At 40.7% G+C, this 16631-nt stretch overlaps 1 protein-coding gene across 5 annotated transcripts in view; it reads left to right on the top strand.

Moving 5' to 3' along the window:
* Positions 1-16631, top strand: part of ARIH2 (ariadne RBR E3 ubiquitin protein ligase 2) — a 53182-nt gene that overhangs the window by 25281 nt on the left and 11270 nt on the right. For all 5 annotated transcript variants that reach the window (XR_012012038.1, XM_072786296.1, XM_072786299.1 and 2 more), the window contains 5 exons: positions 7569-7636; positions 12029-12092; positions 13761-13911; positions 14824-14945; positions 16254-16363. Coding sequence is in view for 4 of the 5 variants with exons in the window: in XM_072786296.1 (XP_072642397.1) it covers positions 7569-7636; positions 12029-12092; positions 13761-13911; positions 14824-14945; positions 16254-16363 (515 nt within the window). In the remaining variant the exon portion in view is untranslated. The remainder of the gene's footprint in view (positions 1-7568; positions 7637-12028; positions 12093-13760; positions 13912-14823; positions 14946-16253; positions 16364-16631) is intronic.

Raw genomic sequence — 16631 nt, 5'->3', positions numbered from 1 at the left:
ATTATTCCAGAACCATTTGTTGAATGTTGCCTTTACTGACTTCCTTGGCACCTCTGTTTAAAATTAATCCTAAATGTCTGAGATTACTTCTGGATTTTATTCTTTTTTATTGGTATCTGTTTCTAAGCCTGTTTATACTTCACGGTCTTGATTACCGTAGCTTCATAGTTATGAAGTCAGATTGAATTAAGTCCTTCAACTTTGTTCTTCTCTTTCAAGAAGGCTTGAAATATTCTGGACCTTTTACCTTCCACAGATTTTAGGATCAACTTTTAATTTGTGCCCTCTGTCCCCAAAAACCCTGCTTCGATTTTGATTAATTCTGATTTCTGTGTTCAGTCTGGAGCTATGTTGTTCAGTCTGGTGGCTATGACCCCATGTAGCCACTGGGCATTTGAAATGTGGCCAGTTTGAATTGGTATAATTCTAAAATATACAGTGTACTTTGAAGACTTACATGAAAAAAAGATGTGAAATAAAAGTTCATGAATAATTTTCGTGATTACATGTTAAAATAATATATTTTATTTATTTATTTTTAAAAGATTTTATTTATTCATGAGAGATACAGAGAGAGAGGGGGGCAGAGACACAGGTAGAGGGAGAAGCAGGCTCCATGCAGGGAGCCCAATGCGGGACTCAATCCCAGGACCCTGGGATCACACTCTGAGCTGAAGGCAGGTGCTCAACCACTGAGTCACCCAGGCGTCCCTAAAATAATATTTTAGATGTATTAGTCTAATTAATATATATTATTAAAACACATTTCACCTGTTTTAAATTTTAGCTTTCATTTGTTTGCTGCTGTATAGAAACACTTGACTTTGTATTTTGTTATTTTACTAAATTCATTTATTCTAGTCGTAGATTTGTACATTGATTTAGAATTTTCGGAGTAAACAGTCATTTTATCTAGGAATAGAGACAGATTTGCTTCTTGTTTTTCCAATCTTTTATTAATATCTTTTATATCTTTTTTTTTCCCCCTTTGCCTTATTGCCCTGGCTAGTGCCTCTAATATAATGTTAAATGGTGAGAGTAGTCATCTGTACCATTTTCCTGATAGTAGCATTCACTGTTTCATCATTGAATACAATGCTTTTCATAGGTGCCCTCTATCAGATTCAGGCAATTCACGTTTTGTCCTGATTTGCTGGGAATTTTTTCCTGAATGAATATTGAATTTTGTCAAATGGGTTTTCTGTGACTGAAATTATAATTTTCCCACTTTTATTTTGTTAATTTAGTGAATTACAATAGGAGCTTTCAAATGTTAAATCAGCTATCCATTCCTGGGATAAATGTCACTTCATATCATATATTGTCCTTTTTCTATATTTCTGGATTTAACTTGTTAAAATATTTGGATTGATTTTTGTGTCAATGTTCATAAAGGATACTGGTCTGTAATTTTCTTTCTGTTATATTTTTGTCAGATTTTTGTATCCAGGGTATGTTAGTCTCATAAAATAAATTTGGAAGAAGTATTGCTTTCCCTTTTCTGAGCTACTGAAAGTGTTTGTGTGAGATTAGTGTTGTTAGAGTTCACCAGTAAAAATTTATGGGATGGAATTGTGTGAGAAAATTTTTGATCATGAATTCCATGTCTTTAATAGACATAAAGTTAGTTACTCAGTTTATCTTTTCCATTTTGTGCCAGTTTTGCTGATTATTTTTCAAGGAGCTTGTCAATTTCACCTAAGATACTAGATTTATCAAGGGATGCCTACATGGCTCAGCAGTTGAGGGTCTACCTTTGGCTCAGGACGTGATCCTGGAGTGCCCAGATCGAGTCCCACATTGGGCTCCCTGCATGGCGCCTGCTTCTCCCTCTGCCTGTGTCTCTGCTTCTCTCTCTCTGTCTCTCATGAATAAATAAATAAAATCTTTAAAAAAAAGATACTAGATTTATTAAAATTAGATTTTCTATAATAGTCTCTTATTTTACTTTTAGCACCTGTAGTATTTTACTTTTAGTATCACCAAGGTTTGTAGGGATAGTCCCTTTTTCACCCCCTTTATTGGTAATTTGTATTCTCTTTTTTCTTTAATTGTTATAGTTAAAGTTTTTTTTTCAAATTTGTTGATCTTTTTAAAGAATTAACTTACAAGTTTTGTTGATCTTCAGTATTATTTGGGTTGAATTTTTAGTTATTTCTGGTTTTTTTCTCTATAATTTTTTCCTTTCACCTGCTTTGAGTTTAGTCATCTTTTTCTAGTTTTTTTTTTTTTTTAAGATTTATTTATATGCAATAGAGAGAGAGCATGAACATGCACCTATGGGGGTGGGGAGGGTGGAGCAGAAAGAGAAAATCCTCAAGCAGACTCCTCCCAGAGCTCAGAGCCCAACATAGGGCTTCATCTGAAATAATGACCCGAGCTTGAGCCAAAACCAAGAGTCGAATGTATAACCAACTGAACACTCTACCCAGCCCCCCCCACACCTTTTTAAACATTTAATTTTATTGTCTTTGTCTAGTTTCTTTTTTTTTTTTTTTTTTTTTTAAGATTTTGTTTATGAGGGGCGGGGGAGAGCAAGTGAGCACACATTTGAGCACAGAAAGGGAGAATCAGACTCTCCACTGAGCAGAGAGCCTGATGTGGGGCTTGATCCCAGGACTCTGAGATCATGACCTGAACTAAAGGCCCACTGAGCTACCCAGGCACCCCTTTTTTCTAGTTTCTTAAGGGGACTTTATATCATTGATTTGTTTTTGTTTTGTTTTTTTTCTAACATAAACATTTACAGTTGTAAATTTATCTCTGGCATCATGTTAGCAGTATCCCGCCAAGTTTTATTCTGTGGTATTTTCATTATCATTCAATTCAAAATATTTTCTAATTTCTCTTGTGATTTCCTCTATGACACATAGGTTATACAGAAGTATGTTCTTTGATGTCCAAGTATTTGCTAAAAAAATACTATTCCTTGGCAGAGAATAGTAAGCAAAATGCATGGGGGTGCTAGAATCACTTGGTTTGTTGCTAGAGTCCAGGACATAGGGATTTTGATGATTCTTACACTGAGGGCTTAAGGTTTGTTTAGTCAGTACTGGAAAACATTGATGGGTCTTAAACAGGATGGGAACTGATCTAGCAGGATGTGAGAGCTCTCTGTAAGAGCTGTCTGGTATTATTACTTTTACATCAGGGTTTTGGGAAGGTGATGCTGAGGGTTATGGAGTTGAGGAGTCCAGACAACAGTACTGATAGGTTGTGGTTTTTTTTTTGTTTGTTTTTTTAAGATTTTATTTATTTATTCATGAGAAACAGAAGGAGGCAGAGACATAGGCAGAAGCAAAAGCAAAAGCAGTCTCCATGCAGGGAGCCTGACGCGGGACTCGATCCTGAGACTCCAGGATAGGCCCTGGGCTGAAGGTGGCGCTAAGCCACTGAGCCACCCAGGCTGCCCACTGATAGGTTGTTAATCTTGATCAAAACAGTCCAGCAAGGGCTCATCTTGATTCTGCTAAAAGATTCTGTTCTCCACAATTGAAAGCATACAGAAAAATGGAAGACTCCCCAGTTGTGAAGTATTGATTCAGAATGGGTTACTGAGCTCTCTGAGCATTAAATAGTAATGGTGTGAATAATCTGGGAATTCTTTCTTGAGAGAGTTCAGCTGCCTGCACTTTGAGAAAGACAGATTTTTATATTTAAAGTTTTATTTTATTTTTTTTAAAGATTTTTATTTATTTATTCATGAGAGAGAGAGAGAGAGAGAGAGAGGCAGAGATACAGGCAGAGGGAGAAGCAGGCTCCATGCAGGGAGCCTGATGTGGGACTCGATCCTGGGACTCCAGATCAGGCCCTGGGCTGAAGGCAAACGCTAAACCACTGAGCCACCAGGGAGTCCCATATTTAATGTTTTAATATCATCCCCAAGGTGTGTCCTGGCCCTATTGTGGAAGATGGCTTAAATACTGGCACCCTTGCACCCTTAACCATGTGCTTTTCTGCCCCCCAGATCACTATGTTTGCTTCCTCTGAGATACAGGTGGGCACCTGTGCAGTCCGCTCTCTCTTGTGACCCCAAATCTGGGATAAGATGGCCTCTCTACTGAGACTACTTTTTTTTTTAGCATAAATTCTTCTAGGTAAAAAAAAAAAAAATTCTTCTAGGTACTACTCCTCTACCCCTGTGCTGTTTTTGCCAGAGAGACTTTTGTGGTTTTTTTTTTTTTTTTTTTTAAGATTTTTATTTATTTATTCATGAGAGACACACAGAGACAGAGACAAAGGCAGAGACACAGGCAGAGGGAGAAGCAGGCTCCATGCAGGGAGCCAGATGCGGGACTTGATCCTGCACCTCCAGCATCAGGCCCTGGGCTGTAGGTGACGCTAAACCACTGAGCCACCCGGGCTGCCCCGCCAGAGAGACTTTTGGAACCTAACTTCCCTGTAGATTGCCTGGCATCCATGATAGGGCGAGGCACAGTCACACTGAATTTTGCTTAAATTAATGGTCTCTGAGTTCCTTCAGGTTTATAATGGATTATTGAGGGAGAGTCCTTGATTTTCTGTGATATACTATGAATATAATGTGGGCCATTTTCAGACCACCATCTGTGATATGGGGATCACGGTAGTGCTTCCTGCAGAAGGCTGGTGGGAGGTACATATAGCTGATACATGTGTGCCTCTTTTTTAAAAAATATTTTATTTATTCATGAGAGACACAGGGGTGGGGGCAGACACACAGGCAAAGAGAGAAGCAGGCTCCATGCAGAGAGCCTGATGTGGGACTCGATCCCGGGTCTCTAGGATCAGGCCCTGGGCTGACGGTGGTGCTAAACCACTGAGCCACCCGGGCTGTCCACTTGTGTGCCTCTTGTATATATTGATGTATTTTTGGCTATTGGCATTGAAAGAATAGATTCATATCACTCCACTGTCAGTTTCCTAAAGTGGTAGATGTATCCTCTCCTCATATAATTTCTTTTCACTAAAATTCAACTCTGCTGGGATATATCTGAGTTTGTCATTAGTGGACTGGGAATCACTAATAAAATTTGTTTCAACAGAAGGCCATGTTTTCCATTGTGGGCTGCACCTGGTGTGTAAATTCTGAGGTTTTGTTGCTGTTGTTAGTGCTGTTCAAATCAAGGGATCAGACCAAGGTATTGTTAAAGTTCTGTTTCCTAAGGAAAGTTGAGGAATTACATTTTGAAAATCTACAGATTAAAGATATGATATCATTTAATGATTGACATCTATTGAGTGGCCAACCTCTGTCCAGTCCAATTCTAGGGTCTGTGGATCTGTGAGAGGCAGCCTGACTCCTGTTTTTAGCTCAAAGGCTCCACTTAAGCCATCTGTGGTGAGACAAGGGGGTGGCTGCTGGACATTGGACTCCTCTGGGTTTTCCAGGTGGTTTAGTACTACCTTTGATAGGACCTGGTAGCCAACGTATGCCAATATATTTAGAAGTCAGGATAGAAACTATGGAGGGCTGTTTTGGGCCTCATTAGGTAAGAGGTGATACAAGAGGCTCCAGTGAGGAGGTCATCCAAAACAATATCAATATCAGGTTAAAAAAAAAATTGTAGCCAGAAGCTACATCCAAACCAGTCATTTATCTTTAAACCATTTGTTTTGTTTCTTTATTTTGTGGTAGTGGTTTGCTGTGGATAGTTTGTTTTGTTTTGTTTTTTTTATGGCTATAGTTAGAAGAAATGTCATTATAATTCAGGAATCCAAGACCTAAAGTCTCCATGGTCCCCAACAAGAAAATACTATAACAACATGCGTGAATCAGATACCTGTTACCTTGCATGGAAGGGAAGTAGGGACCCCCATTCTTAGTGAAGTGTGTTGTCTTGAGACCTTGGTTTTCTCCAGATGTACCTCGGCTATAGGACAAAAAGGCACTCACTCACTGCATAGCCTTTGACACTGATTATGCACTGGAACATGCCCTTGTTTTGTAAGTGTGTACCTGTCTCCTTTCAGGAGTAACTTGAGCTTTAGGAGCAGGGATTACATGTTGATCACTGTGTCTTTCCCCCTGCCGTTCTTATCTGTGGACCAACTGTCTTACAGTTCCTCGGTAGCTCCTGTTTAAAGACTCAGTCCAGGGGTGCCTGGGTGGCTCAGATGGTTCGGTATCTGCCTTCTGCTTAGGTCATGATCTCAGGGTCCTGGGATCAAGATCCACATGGGCTCTTTGCTCAGTGGGGAGTCTGCTTCTCCCTCTCTCTCTATCCCTCTGCCTGCTGCTCTGCCTACTTGTGCATGTGCATGCTCGCTCTGTCAAATAAATAAAATCTTTGGGAAAAAAAAATGTAAAGATACGGTCCAGGGGGCAGAGTATCAAGGTTCTGTTTGTTCTCTTAGCTCCCTGGCCTGAAGTGTGTTCCTGTTTCTCCTTGATTCATTAGCACTCTAGTGCTATGCAGTGCTCTCTTAAGGAAGCCTGATCTAGACCTCCTAACACAACTCTATCTTCTGTGGCCCTACTCTAGTCTTGATAACCTGAGGGTGTTAATTTTTGTAACTGGTCTGTCCTCCCCATATTTTTTATTGAGAGAAAGAGCACATGTGCATGTCCATGCACGAGCTGGGGAGGGGCAGAGGGAGAGAGAATCCCAAGCAGACTCTAGGCCAGTGTGGAGCCCAATGCAGGGTTCTGTTTTACAACCCTGAGATCATGACCTAAGCTGAAATCAAGAGTCAGACACTTAACCAACTGAGCCACCCAGGTTCCCCAATCTGCTTCCCCTATTAATAAGGTCTTGTGGCTATAACATGTACATGCTGTCTTAACTACTGGCTTCTTTAGCCTAACATTAAAATGTGAACTTTCTATGTCCATAAACTTCTATAACATCCTTTTCAATGACTGCATACTAAATCATTGTATGGATTTGTTGTATATTATTTAGCTAGTTCCTTTTTGTTGGACATTTAGGTTATTTTTAATTTTTTATTGTTATAAAAGATTGCAGTACACATATCTTCTATGATTTCCTGAAAAAAATTTACGGAAGTAGAGTTGCTAGCTCAAAGCACCTCCTGAGGCTCTTTGATAGCCACAACCAGTGTACTTTAAAATGTAGGGGCCACAAGGCTCTCCATAGGCTTTTAAATCATACTTGTAATCAGGACTCATTGGTTATCAGAAATATAGAGATCTTAAACAGGAATGTTTTGATTTGCTGGATTTATACAAGAAGTCCAAGCCTGGAGATTTTCTGTGAATAACAGGCCTAACTAGAGGTGCACTTCCCAGGTATGCTCTCCTATAGCAGCTTGCAGGAACATGGGCCACATTAGGGAGCACACAATTCTTTTGCTTCAATTGGATGCTGACTTGTTATTGTAGACAGGATGAGTTTTACCTAAGTTTCAAATCAAACTAATTTCTTGGAAGTGTCATTGATGACACTAAGATTGCCACTAAGATAATGAGTCTAAACTTAAAAGATGAAGCAGAGAAACCAAGAGGAGGAATTTGGAAATCAAGCCTAGTCCTGCTGTAGACATGAATATTTGCACTTCTCAAAATGTGGAGTTCTCTGAAAGAAACTACAATTGTAATTTGATTTTTTTTTCTTTCTTCTTTATAGGTATCTCATTCAGTTGCTAAACTTATATTAGTTAATTTCCACTGGCAAGTTGCAGAGATATTGGACAGGTAAGGAATTTGGGGGAAGAGGTGGCATTGCCTGTAGCTTCTTTCCCTGCCCATCCACCCAGTGGTGATTATTGTTCATGTTTTGGAGTATATCTCTGTAATGTGCATATTATTTATTTAAAACACTGGATCATATTTTATTTCCTTTTTTCCTCGATATATGGAGAACTTTTTTCTGTAATTACATCATATTCCTTCTATCTCAGTTTTGTTTTTTTTTTTTTTTAAGATTTTATTTATTTATTCATGAGAGACCCAGAGAAAGGCAGAGACATAGACAGAGGGAGAAGCAGGCTCCATGCAGGGAGCCCGATGTGGGACTCGATCCCGGGATTCCAGGATCACACCCTGAGCCAAAGGCAGACACTCAACTGCTGAGACACCCAGGCGTCCTTCTACCTCAGTTTTATTGCTGGCTCAGTATATCATCGTATAGATGTTCCATGCTTTTTCTAAACCCCTGTCTGTTCAGGCTTTTTTTTTTTTTTTTTTAAGAATTGATTTATTTATTCATGAGAGACACAGGCAGAGACACAAGTAGAGGGAGAAGCAGGCTCCATCATGCAGGGAGCCCGATCCGGGACTAGATCCCAGGACCCCGGGATCACACCCTGAGCCGAAGGCAGATGCTAAACTGCTGAGCCACCCAGGCATCCCTTGTTCAGTTTTTTTATGCCATTGTGAACTTGTGATCAGTGCCCTTCTAGATAACAGTTGCCAACATCTCCATTTGTTTCTTTTGAATAATATATCAAGTGAGGAATGCAACATACTTTTGAATATTACCTTCAGAAAAGATAGGCCAGCTTACCACCAGAACCAGACCTTTTGAGGCACAGGTTTGGAGTCTTAAGATGTCCTAGAAGTTGTCAGAAGGAGGGATTCATCCTCCCGCTGTGCCCTCTGGGAAGAGTCCCTATGCCCCACCAGAGGCATGTGCTTCTGTCTAGCATAGGATTTCTCATCCTCTGCACCCATGCCATTTTGAGTTAGATAATTCTTTGTTGTAAGGGCACTGTTATGTGAATTGTAGGAAGTTTGGCAGAATCTCTGGCAGGATCCATTTGAAAAGACGAAATCACAAAAATCAGCAAAAGACAGAACAAACATTTCATAGAAAAGAAAGCACAAACAGCCATTAACATAAAAAGATGCTCAACCTCCATGATAATCTGGGACACTGAAATTAGCACCCCAAGCCTTTGAAATAAAAAATGCCTCCAGACATTTCCAAATAACCCCTAGAGAACAAAATTGCCACTGGTGAGAATCACCCAGTCACCATCCCTCCCCTTTCATGTACCAGTGAGTCTTCCTTTTTATGGTGTGATCCATTTATCTGCAGAAGGTCATGCCTTTGCTTCTCCAGGCTAAACATAATGAATGGCTGTACCTGCTGGAGCAGCTCAGCCACTCAGGAAGGAGCAAATGTGCTCCTGATTTCACCAACTGCACTCTCACTCTCTATACCCAAGAGACAAGTACATTTAGATAGACTTCTAGGTGAACTTCTGCTGTTTGCACTGCTGTTTCTACTACCCAGAATTCTGGACCCATGTAGGTCCCAGCAATGGGGTATTTCTCACTGTCCAAACTTGGTAGCCTAACTTGGAAATGGACAAGATAGCTGAAGATACTAAGAATACTAGTGTGAGAAATAGGAATAAAAGCAGTTGAAGGGGGCAGCCCTGGTGGCTCAGCGGTTTAGTACCACCTTCAGTCCAGGGCGTGATCCTGGAGACCCAGGATCAGGTCCCGCATCAGGCTCCCCGCATGGAGCCTGCTCCTCCCTCTGCCTGTGTCTCTGCCTCTCTCTCTCCCTCTCTCTGTGTGTTTCCCATGAATGAATGAATAAATAAAATCTTTAAAAAAAAAAAAAAAAAAAAAAAAGCAGTTGAAGGAGGCATTCTGACTAGGGAGGAATAAGGAAGTCACATATATAAGACATTCTTCCCTGCTCAGATTCTTGCTTTCTGGGTAATGCATTTTCCTAGGTTTTGTGTGACACTTTTATTGCCACATGACAATTGTTTTTGTTTTTATTATTTTTAAAGATTATTTATTTTAGGAAGAGTGAAGGGTAGCAGGGGGAAGGGTAGGGGCGGGGCAGATTTCAAGCCGACTCCTCTTGTAGCCTGATGTGATGCTCTGTCCCAGGACCATGAGTTCATGATCTGGGTCAAGATAAGATCAAGAGTCGGACACTTAACTGAATGTTAAGTCTGACACTCAACTGAGCCACTCAGGCACCTCTGTTTTTATTTTTAAATCCATGTATCCCATATTTCATTCCAGAAAGGCATTATTTATTATGAAATGTTTCTTTTTCAAAAGTGTATGTATGTGTGTACACGTGTGTGATGTGTGTAGGTTTTAAAGAATGATAAAGCAAATATACTTAAGTGTCCACCCAAATAAGAAACCCTCTGACCTTTACTCAAAAGCCTCTCTGGTGGCAGTTTCTTCCTGGCCACACCCCCTTCCTTCCTCTCCAAAGCGACCAGTATCTTGAATTCAGTATTGATCATTTTCTTACTTATTCTTAAATTATATATCCTTTAGTTTTGTATGGTTTGTGTGGTTTTGTTTTTTGTTTTTAAATTTATTTATTCATGAGAGGCAGAGACGAGACATAAGTCAGGGGGAGAAGCAGGCTCTCTGCAAGGAGCCCGATACAGGACTCCATCCCAGGACCCCAGGATCATGACCTGAGCCGAAGGCAAACGCTCAACCACTGAGCCACCCAGGTGTCCTATGTTTTTGTTTTTTAAGTAGGCTCCATACCCAGCATGGAGCCCAACATGGGGCTTGAACTTAGGACCCTGAGATCAAGACCTGAGCTAAGAGTCAGATGTTTAATCAACTGAGCCATCCAGACAGCCCTAGTTTTGTATGTTTTTAGAACTTTACAGACATGGAATTGTGCTGTGTGTGTTCTTCAACTTTAAAATGAACAAGGCTACATTTTATGACATCCTATCCATATTCCTGTCAAAAACCATTTGTGAGTTTTAGTTTTTTTGCTGTTACAAATAATGCAGCTTGGGTAGCCTGGGTGACTCAGCGATTTAGCGCTGCCTTCAGCCCAGGGCATGATCCTGGAGACCTGGGATCGAGCCTGCTTCTCCCTCTGCCTGTGTCTCTGCCTCTCTTTCTCTCTGTGTCTCTCATGAATAAATAAAATCTTAAAAAAAAAAATGCAGCTCTGAAAACTCTTGTGCATGACTTCTAGGATCATATAAATTTTCTAGGGTTGAATATAGAAAGTAAGGGTGTGTCCCTTAGCTTTTACTAAATGGCAAAATGTTTCCAAAGTTATTGTACCACATTACATGCCCACCAGTGGTATATGAGTGTTCCTGGTACTGTCAAACTTGAAGTTTTACAATCTGGTTGGTATAAATGGGCATATAATTGTGTCCCCGATTATTATGGAGGTTGAGCATCTTTTCATGTTAGCGGCCATTTGTACTTTCTTTCTTGTGCAATGCTTGTTCTGTCTTTACCATTTTTTAATTGTCTTTCCAATGGGCTTGTCTTTTCAAATGGACTTGTAGGAAGTTTTATTTATTCTGAATATCAGCCTTTTGTCAGTTATATGTGTATTGAATTATCTTCCATTTATACCGTGGCTTTTCACTTTATGGTGTTCTGATGAACTGAACTTCTTAAATGTAACATAATTTGTCAGTTTTCCTTTATGCTTTGCATTTTTTAAAGTTTTTATTTAACCAATCTCAATGCCCAACATGGTCCTTAAACCCATAACCCCCAAATCAATAGTCGCATACTCTACCAACTGAGCCCACCAGGTGCCCCTGCATTTTCTTTGTCTTAATATATCATTCCCTGTTCCAAAGATACAGAGATTATTTATTTGCCTGTGTTCCCAGAAAGGAATTGAAAACAGATATTGTCCTTCATAAGTATTTTTCTTACAGTTTGGTGTCTGTTTTTTTTTTCTTTTTTTTTTTTTTTAATTTTTATTTATTTATGATACTCACAGAGACAGAGAGAGAGAGAGGCAGAGACATAGGCAGAGGGAGAAGCAGGCTCCATGCATCAAGAGCCTGATGTGGGATTCGATCCCGGGTCTCCAGGATCACGCCCTGGGCCAAAGGCAGGCGCTAAACCGCTGCACCACCCAGGGATCCCAGTTTGGTGTCTTTGAAGCAGGGTTATTATTCTCATACCAATTGAGAGCTAAAAAATTGAAAGAGAAAAAAGTATTTATACTAAAGTAAGAGGGAGCTTGGTTCTGTCAAAAGGAAGTTAGAGACAAAGACACTTTAGTATAACCACGGCACTTGTTGGTCCCTTCTGGTTTTGTTCAGAGGTTAAAATGTTAGTCTTCATTTCTGAATCCCTTTATTTCTGCTTTTTGTTTTGTAGATACAAGTCTAATTCTGCTCAGCTGCTCGTTGAGGCTCGAGTTCAGCCCAGTCCCTCGAAACATGTGAGTGTCTCCCACTTGAGCAAGGCTTCTGATACACATGGTTTTTGCTGTGGCTTATGGTGTTATTGACAACCGTCTTTCTGTGTTTATAGTGCAACATGCCTGAGGTTTTTGTTTAAATATGGGCCTAAATCTTCCATTTCCATTATAATTTAAGAGTTTCCTTGTGGATGAAGAATAAATCCTTGCCAGTCCTGGGACCCTCTTCAGCCTCACCTTCCTCTTTACACTTAACAGCCTATACTCCATTTCTGCTAGGTTCCTTGGTGTTCCCAAGCTTACTGCACGCTTCTTTGACTCTGCTTGTGGCATCCCTGGTCTGGAATGTCCAGATCCTGTCCCTGTCTTTGCTTGTGGGAATGGAACTCACCTTTAAAGACCTACATCAAGCTGTCTCTCACAAAGCCTGTGATCTCTCCTCTCCAGACACCTCTAGTTAGATCTTGAAATCTTTACATGTGTGATGTAGCAATTCACTCATCTTTTCAGCTCCCCTACCAGACTGTGTGTGCTTAAGAATAGGAACTATATCTTATAGTGCATAGCAATTTCCTACGTATTTAGGAGTTTAACAAACATCTGTCAAGTGAATAAGGGCCATGTCCTCACTCTTTAGGAGGGAGAATTGGGGCTCCAATTACCACATAACTTCCATAGCTCTAAAATAAATTTATTATTAAAAAAAAAAAAACTTCCATAGCTCTGAGGAGAACATTTCCAGGGCATACTGGATAAACATGAAAATACAGTGTTTTTCCTTCAGTTGTTTTTTGTATTCCCAATGAACTAACTAGAACCTAATGTAAACCTGTTGTGGACTTCTCCATCAGTTTGTGTCTTGGATCAGGGGCCCCATGTTGTCTTTGTTTACCAGTTCATATAGCATGGCATGATTTCTGAAGTTCAAGCTTTGCAGTTATTGTCCCACACCCAAAAGGTTTCTTTCCTAGTAGAAGCCTTCCTCGTCCCTCTAAATTAATTGTATGTGACATCTCTGCAGTGTGTTATGGATGAGTTGTGACTTAGTAAAAAGTGTAATATTTTGTATTTTGAGCATGTCCATGTGGGAAAAGTGCACTATCTTTGACAAGTAAACTTGCAGTGTGGGCTTGTTAGAAGCTTCACATGCTTAGCTGAGCCTCTGAAGAACCTCTGTAGTACTTACTGAGGGCAGCTCTTTACACTGAATGGGGCAGTTTATAAACAAAACCCTGTAGCATCTAAAAGCAGAAGTTGGACTGAATGACCTCCAAGGACTTTGGCAATTTGGAAATCCTGAGCATTTTATTTTATTTTATTTTATTTTATTTATTTTATTTTATTATTTTATTTTTATTTATTTATTTATTTATTTATTTATTTATTTATCCTGAGCTTTTTAGCCTGGCATTATAAACTATTGTAAGTCCTCTCAGCCTTCCTTTGCCTTTCTGAATCCTAGTGATTGTGCAAGCCCAGCTCATGTGCCACCTCCTTCAGGAAGCCTTCTTGATCTGTGCTTTATGTTCAGAACTTTTAGAACCCACAGAGCCCACACATTGCAGTTGAGTTCTGACACTTGTTGCAGAGTCAGTTTTACCTACCATGCACCTAGCTGCATGTGGCACCCCTATAGCCTCCCAGGATCTGAAGACTCCTCGTTACTCATTTGGCTTTGCCTCTCCCCAGGTTCCCACGGCCCACCCCCCTCACCACTGCGCAGTGTGTATGCAGTTTGTACGGAAGGAAAACCTACTTTCTCTGGCCTGTCAGCACCAGTTTTGCCGTAGCTGCTGGGAGCAGCACTGCTCAGTACTTGTCAAGGACGGCGTGGGTGTGGGTGAGTCTGCTGCAGAAATTGTAAAAGGCTGGCATGAAGTATTTATCTTCAAGTTTGTCCTTGTGGGTACTCAGGTCAAGTGTGTGTTTTCTTTTGAGCCAGATTAGGGTTTTTATTGTCAGAACCATTAGTTTTCAAACACATCAGGCTGAACAATGACAAAGTTTTTCCTAATCCTGAGCAAAATGAGAGGATTAAGGCTTTTGTTTGGGCATATATGTAAATGTTGGTGTGCATGCAAGGTGAAATTTTGAGAGAACTCTCCTATTAAGCTGCCTACCCTATCTTGATGCCCCAAGCAGTAGCCATCATTCAGAAACACTCAAAAAATTGCTGTTGTTTAAAGTAACATAACACAAATCAGATTTGGTGATTGGTTATAGGAGTGTTTGTCATACTTTGACTTGATGGTATCAGAACTCAATTAGCATCTGATTAATGGTATCTACAGAATCTCATTGTGTTGGTTAGTAATCACTTGCACATAATATTAAATATCACAAAATGAAATTGTTAGTCAAGAACCGTGTAAGAATCACTTTTTTTTTTTAAATTAAGCTCTGTGCCCAGGGGGGGGCGGGGGGCTTGAACTCCCATCCCTGAGGTCAAGAATCACCTACCTGTTCTACCAACTGAGACAACCAGGTGCCCCAAGAACCGTATAGGATTTTTTAGATGCTACTGCTTTTTCAGTGGCTATTTGTGATATATATGTAATTTGAGGTAAATTCCAGTTGTGTCCACTCCAAATATATTAATTTTTCTCTCTCTTTTTTTTTTCTTAAATAAATTCTGTGGCTTCAGAGGTTTCCTGTGTGGAATCTTGAATTTGTTGGTGGAACTCAGTGGGAAAATATATATTGTTGTGTCTTCTGCAGTGCAGTTATCCATCATGTTGTCTTTGTTCAACAGGAGTCTCTTGTATGGCTCAGGACTGCCCACTCCGAACTCCAGAGGACTTTGTATTTCCATTGCTGCCGAATGAAGAATTGAGAGACAAATACAGGCGCTACCTCTTTAGGGACTACGTGGAGGTATGACCAGCCCCTGTCGTTGCATGTCTGTCTTCCTGAGCCTCCTTTCCATCACATATTCACCACAGTAACTTTATAGATGAGCCTCCTTTCCATCACATGTTCACCACAGTAACTTTGTAGATGAGCCTGCCATTAGATGCTATAATTTGAAGAAAGAGCTCTGGCTTCTACAAAGTGGAGAAGCCACTAGAGTGGTAGTGAAGAACACAGGCCTTGGAGTCAGACCGACATGACATGAATCCCAGGTCTGTTACTTCCTCACTGTGTAGGCTTCCACCCATTATTGTACTTCTCTGAGCCTTGGTTTTCTCTTGGAGAATGGTCTGCCTTCCTCACCTTCTTCACAGTTGCTTAAATAAGCTACTGTATGTCAGGGGCTGAACACTAGTCAGGGCTATGTCAGGGCTGTTTGGTTTACTGATTTAGAAAGCACAGAGAAGGGGTATTGCTTCTTGTGCAGCATGAAAACTTGCCCGTGATTCCAGCGTGGTCAGCTTTGGATTCCCCCTCCTCTATTGGGCTCCAAGCTCCGGCTTGCTGCCCCCATGCAATGTAGTTCTCATCTTTATTACTTGAACCTCAGCTTACAAGATTATCTGATGGGCTGGGTCTTCTCATGCATGAGCTGTAGGATAACATTCCCTTGTTCCCTGGGCTGCTTGCTGCCTTTGGTTTATGCGTGAGGGTCACTGAGCCTCTCAGGGCTTTTGTTTTTAGGTAAAATTAGTGTGTAACATTAAATTAGTTTCAGGTCTACAGCATAATAATCCAATATTTTATATGCTACAGAGCGATCACAATCTCATTACCACCTGTCACCCTATAATAGATCCCTTTCACCCATTTCACCCACCGCATAATCCCCTTCCCCTTCCATTCCCTATATCTTTGAGTTTTGTTTGTTCATTTTGTTTCTTAGATTCCGCACAGAAGTGAAATCATATGATATTTCTCTTTCTCAGTCTTAATTTCACTTAAATAATACTTTCAAAGCATGGGTGATTGGGCTGTGTTCCTTTCTAGACCTGGTGTTTGTGCGTTCATCTCACAGACACAGTTCTGTACTCCATTTTATCATCTACCCTTAGATCATTCTAGTGAGTTACACCTAGTTTTGGCTAAACATTCATACATCTTCAGTATCTGCCTAATGCTATCCTTTGTGACATCCTTTCTGAATTCCTGTAGCCCCTTGATAGAAGTCATCGGCTGGAAGGACAGAAGGTGTTCGAGCTCTCAGGGAAGTCTGATTTGGAAGCAGTGACTAGGGGATGTCCTCATTGTGTCCCCTTGGTGTGTTCACAGAGTCATTACCAGCTCCAGCTGTGCCCTGGTGCAGACTGCCCTATGGTTATTCGGGTACAGGAGCCTAGAGCTCGCCGAGTACAGTGCAATCGGTGCAACGAGGTGTTCTGGTAAGAGTGGGTGAGAGTGCTCAGCAGCCCTGGGCTCCTGCTTTGCCCTTCAAAGTACCACTGGTGTTGCTATAGATGAGGGTGGGGCTGGAGAGGAGAGACTGGGCTTTGAGAGCCTAAACTGCAGCTCTGCTCCAAGTGGGCAGGGTATGTATCCAGCATCTCATGTTCCACGGGATGTTTGATAATGCTTAGTCTGGAAACAAAAAAGTAGCACAGGTTCTTGGAGAATGTGCTATAATTTATGCTAGTGAGACTCATGGCACAG

This window comes from Canis lupus, chromosome 19, assembly GCF_048164855.1.
Source record: "Canis lupus baileyi chromosome 19, mCanLup2.hap1, whole genome shotgun sequence".
Lineage (NCBI taxonomy): Eukaryota > Metazoa > Chordata > Mammalia > Carnivora > Canidae > Canis > Canis lupus.
This window is presented reverse-complemented; position numbering and strand designations above follow the sequence as displayed.